Source organism: Sclerotinia sclerotiorum, genomic scaffold, assembly GCF_000146945.2.
Source record: "Sclerotinia sclerotiorum 1980 UF-70 scaffold_10 genomic scaffold, whole genome shotgun sequence".
Taxonomy (NCBI): domain Eukaryota; kingdom Fungi; phylum Ascomycota; class Leotiomycetes; order Helotiales; family Sclerotiniaceae; genus Sclerotinia; species Sclerotinia sclerotiorum.
In genome coordinates, this window is record NW_001820826.1 from 1,211,459 (window position 1) to 1,216,165 (window position 4,707).

Here is a 4,707-nt window from a genome sequence, read left to right on the forward strand (position 1 = left end):
TCCCCATCTCTCGAAAATGCCAAATGCAGCTACACATACCCACATCATCATATCTCTCTTTTCTCATAGTATGATCAATCATAGAGTATGAATACCCATCTACCCATGCATGAATGATATCGCTTCTGTTATTTCCCTATCCTTGAATTCGTGTGTACTATCCGCTATAGAGTGTGTGTGTCTGTCAAACAGCGAATCATGAAACTACACGCACTTTAAAAAATCAAATTGAGAATTCCTCCCCCCCAAAAATACTTTAAAGCAAGCCCAAATAAAGCAAAGCATGCACGCAAGCTCATAAAAAAGAATCTCTCATTCCCAGAAAAAAAACACAAAATGCCTCGAAAACTCCACGCACTCCACGTAACATAAACACTCCCGCCCCTAACCAAATTCCCCACAATAATCGCTTAATAAGGACTATTAACCACATCTTCTCTCCCCAACTTATATCTTCCACTATCTCTTCCACCAATCCTAGCACTCTCTCTTCTCCCATTACTCCATCCAACTCTAACTGGCGTTGCAATACTTTCTCTTGTTGGCTTCTTGAAGCTTTGTTTTGCTACCATGTTAACTTCATTTGGTAATGCCACAATAACATTCTTATCACTACCATATTTGAAATTATCCGCCTTGACTTCTTCAGCGTAACGTTTGATACTATAAGGGTCCTTGCTACCCCTCAAGATCTTCTTCATATTCCAGGTTACGATGAAAGGACCAGTAGCTGTAATGATAGATGTTTCGGAAAGACCTTCACCAGTATTGAAGCGAGCTGGTGTAAATGAAAGAGCAGCACCAGTCTCGTGTTGAAATTGAGCAACGTGAGCTGGAGTGAGACCAAGACGACGAGGTTGAGGCTTAGAATCTTTACCGAATGATTTTTCAAACCCAAGCTTGCCTTCATTTTTACCATCTTTTTGGAGAGCATCAATGAGAAGAAGATAAGTGCGACAAGTAGCCAAAACCCAACGACCATCAGCACTAACATCGAGACCAATGATAGGTTCACCAAGAGCTGGGATATGAGTCTTAGCGTTAATGCCAAGACGATCAAACATACGAATGTCACCCTTGTTACTAGCGACTGCGATGTACCCCTTTTCGGTTGTTGCCGCAGCCGAGAAATCGTTCTTCGAAACATACTGTTTGAGTTCGGAATCGACAAGTTTATTTCCCGCAAGACGAGGATCGATACGGTAAAGAGCATTTCGTGAAAGACCAAGGAAGGTTTGCTCTCCTGTCATCTGAGCAAATTTGCTTTCTGGCGCAAAAGTGTTGACAGGGATATCATCATGGACTTTCCATTCGTCGACAATCTTTCCATATTCCAAATCCATTTTGTAGAGTGAATTTGGATTACGCTCATCTTGAAGAATCATATTTGTATCCTCAGCATGAAGCATAACTTTTTTTGGGCTGAATAGTTTGCCATTTGGCGTTTGAACTTTCGAAATGTTGGTCGAAAACTCCAGATTGTTGTTGGGTGTATGTTTGAAGACACCAATTTTGGATCCTCTAACAACAAATGATCGATCATGCTTGTATCCAACCGCAAGTTGTGAGTTGACATTTCCATCATCGTCCCGAGTAACCACATCATCTTCTTCCTCATCAGAGTCGTAGTGTTCGCTTCTTTGTCCATCATCTTGATCCTCCACTTCCTCCTCCTGTTCCTCTTCTTCTTCTTCACCCTCAACAAAATCCGGAGCATCCTCCATGGTGAGATCCTGGAATGCCTCAAGAACATAATCTCTCTCATCTTCCTTACTCTTGTTCCACTTAATCTCATTCAACTGTTCCCATAACGCTTGCATCAATCCTTCCTGGAATCTTGTAATTGTCTCTTGATCCTTGAATCGAAGAAGCCATGAATATGCTTGATGATCAGCTGTGTAAGCATTGAAGATAAACGAGGAATATTCAAAGTTAAAGACAGGATTGATATCCGCAATAACAGCTTGACCCAACCAGTCTCTGTCCTTGCCGGTGATTTGTAGCCAATATTTCCATTTCCCAACTTCGGTGACAGTCGCCTTAACTTCATCATCCTGCTTGATAACGGATCCAGAAACAAAGTCGAATAGATGTAATTCTGCCGTCTCCTCTGCCAAAACAGAAATAGCCTCAGGGTGTGAAGCAACAGCCGGCGCTTTCGTTGGACCCTCATCAACTGGGGATGGACTCCTGGCCGGCGCCCTTGACCCTCTCGTAACAGGACTCATGTCTGTCTTTAACGCAGAATTTGCCGTACTTCTAGAAAACGTCTGATCGATAGCCGGAAATGATTGCACAGGACTCAAAGTTGTAGGGCTTATGGGCGGACTAGCATGCGGAATTGGTTCTTCCTCCTCGAAAGCAAATTGACTCAACTCCGATTCAGTAGCTGTCAAATAATTTCTCCTAAACTTCCTCTCAAATTGACAATGCACAGCTGTAAGTTCAAATGATTGAACCTGACTATTCTCTATCGAAACGTCGCAAACAAATTCGTATAAGTCACCGGCGTCACCGCTCAGATCTCTCCACGCAAGAACCTTTTCACCGCCTTCGCGAATCTCCGATCGAAAATGTAAACTTTCGTCTAGAAGGAATGTTTTTTCGTCGCGGTCGCCGCTCAAAGCTGCTGTGCCGTCTTCGTCCTCCGCAGCCTCGTCGTCCAGTAATTCCTCTTCGCCTTCTTCGTAGGCTCTTTGAATCACAAGTTGATATTGAAATTCCTGACCCGTTCTTCTAATCTTCGCTGCTGCGTCGCGAAATATGAGTTCAGAATATCCTTTGGGAGATAGAGGTCGAACGAGATAAAGTTGCCCTTGGGGGAGCTCGATCAAGGATTCTTTTGATGTATCACCAAAGATCAATTTGCCGACTATTTTAGATGTTAGATATTGATCAGCAAAGAAATCGTATGTCTGATTTGCGCCTTGCTCTTGAAAAGCTTGTGAGAGAGATTTAAAAAGGGAGGGGTGGGTGGAGATGGGATGGGACTATTTATTTACATACCATTTCTTAACATAAACATTTTGTTTTTGTTTTCGTTTGCGATCAGGAACGTTTTGTCTCTAAGCTCAAAGAAAATGATGTCACAAAACACATAAACACATCAACTGACTATCGTAGCTCAACTCTGAAAAGAAGGTATTTCTAAAATGTAAAATAGTTTATCAAGAAGGCAAATTTAAAGAGAAGACAAGACCGTTCTTGTATTTTTTTTTGTACGGTAAGGCAGAAACGTCATGTTTACTGTATGGTGGGGGGTTTGATTTACGCAGTAGGAAGGTAACGCCACAACCGTGGCTGTGCAAAACAGGTCTCGGATACGGAAAAACATTTCAAAAAAGTCTAGGATCTGAATGGCAGCTCTCAAAATATCATGTAGCAAATTACGATTAGTCTTCCCCTCAATTCCAATTTGCGCCAAAGAACCTGCAGGTCTGATAACCACTTCACAATGCCCATACAAAGAGCAATAAAGCCCGCTGCAGAGGCTGCGGCTCATGCGTCGCGGCAGATCAATGCTGTAGTGGTATCAAGCGGCCTCATGCAAAAAACAGTAAAAGTACGAATTGGAAAACAAGTATGGAATAAGCATCTTCAAAAGGTATTTCTCCCATTTATCTACTCAGCCATATATGTCATATGTCCCATCCTCACTCCTGTTTCCCCCACAAGAACCCCAGCCAAAACATCGCCCCTCACTAACCCCCACCCAGAAATTCAATGCAACCCAGCATCTTCTCGTCCACGACCCTAACTCCTCCCTTAACACAGGGGACGTAATCTCTATATCCCCGGGCTGGAGAACCTCAAAAGGCGTGCATCATGTCGTATCCTCCATCATTGCGCCCTTTGGCAAACCTATATCTGAGCGACCCCCGATCCCAACTGCGGAAGAACGAATAGCTGAACGAGAACGTAAATTGACGGCGAAGGACATTAGAAAGGGGCGGTGGAGTCGCTGGGGATTTGATAGGGATCCAAGGGGGATTGAAGGGGGTGAATGGTACGTCGAGGGGTGGGGAAAGGAAGAGGTTGCGAAGGCGGATGAAAGTGTAAATGGTGAGGAAGTAAGGCTTGTGTAAAAGGAAATTGCACACGGGTGCATATTTGGCGTTCAAGGTGTAATGCATTTTTTGCACAGGTGTGTAAAGATGGGATTGTATCAAAAATATCATGTGGAAAAAATGACATGTAAAATGAACACATCATGTAATATATCTATTGCGTATGTTTGTGTTAATAACGGCATCATACCATCTCTTATCCTGTAAAGAGTTTCAATTCTCAATTCTTAAGACCCAACTCCCAGTAATAACCCATCCAGGCACTAGGGGCCTTTCCATTGCCCTCCCAACCGCGTGATCCTATTGTATGCCAGGCCTCCAAATCAATTATGCTGAACCAAAAGCTAAAATATTTGTACACAAAGTAATATATAATTACAGATGAAATGCATCGTAAACTTAACCACCCCGTTCACCAAACTCTTTTGCCCAATCCTCAAATTCTTGAAGTCCTTGTTTGCTTACGCTTGGTCTAATATTGACCAAGCTGGCCTCAAAGTCTTCCATCTGCATTGGACGAATATCATCCATAGACATTTCCAATAGCTTTTCTCCAAGAGATCGAAGAGGGCCCATGGCTGCATCCTTAGCTAATGCTGTGATGTCGGATCCCGAGAACCCTAGATGTGCTGTCAGAAAT

At 43.1% G+C, this 4,707-nt stretch overlaps 3 protein-coding genes across 3 annotated transcripts in view; 1 reads left to right on the forward strand and 2 right to left on the reverse strand.

Moving 5' to 3' along the window:
• Positions 1 to 410: 410 nt before the first annotated feature.
• On the reverse strand, positions 411 to 3,025 carry SS1G_07969 (hypothetical protein; the record flags this gene model as incomplete). The annotated part of the gene is made up of 2 exons (XM_001591293.1): positions 411 to 2,872; positions 3,007 to 3,025. The coding sequence occupies 2 exons, from the start codon at positions 3,023 to 3,025 to the stop codon at positions 411 to 413; spliced, it is 2,481 nt and encodes an 826-aa protein (XP_001591343.1).
• Positions 3,026 to 3,454: 429 nt separating this feature from the next.
• On the forward strand, positions 3,455 to 4,085 carry SS1G_07970 (hypothetical protein; the record flags this gene model as incomplete). Its single annotated transcript, XM_001591294.1, has 2 exons — positions 3,455 to 3,604; positions 3,717 to 4,085. The coding sequence occupies 2 exons, from the start codon at positions 3,455 to 3,457 to the stop codon at positions 4,083 to 4,085; spliced, it is 519 nt and encodes a 172-aa protein (XP_001591344.1).
• A 381-nt stretch (positions 4,086 to 4,466) lies between these two features.
• SS1G_07971 (hypothetical protein) overlaps positions 4,467 to 4,707 on the reverse strand; it is a gene marked incomplete at both ends in the record, with an annotated part of 2,565 nt that continues 2,324 nt past the window's right edge. Inside the window, one exon of the mRNA XM_001591295.1 lies at positions 4,467 to 4,687. Within this exon, the coding sequence (XP_001591345.1) occupies positions 4,467 to 4,687 (221 nt within the window). The remainder of the gene's footprint in view (positions 4,688 to 4,707) is intronic.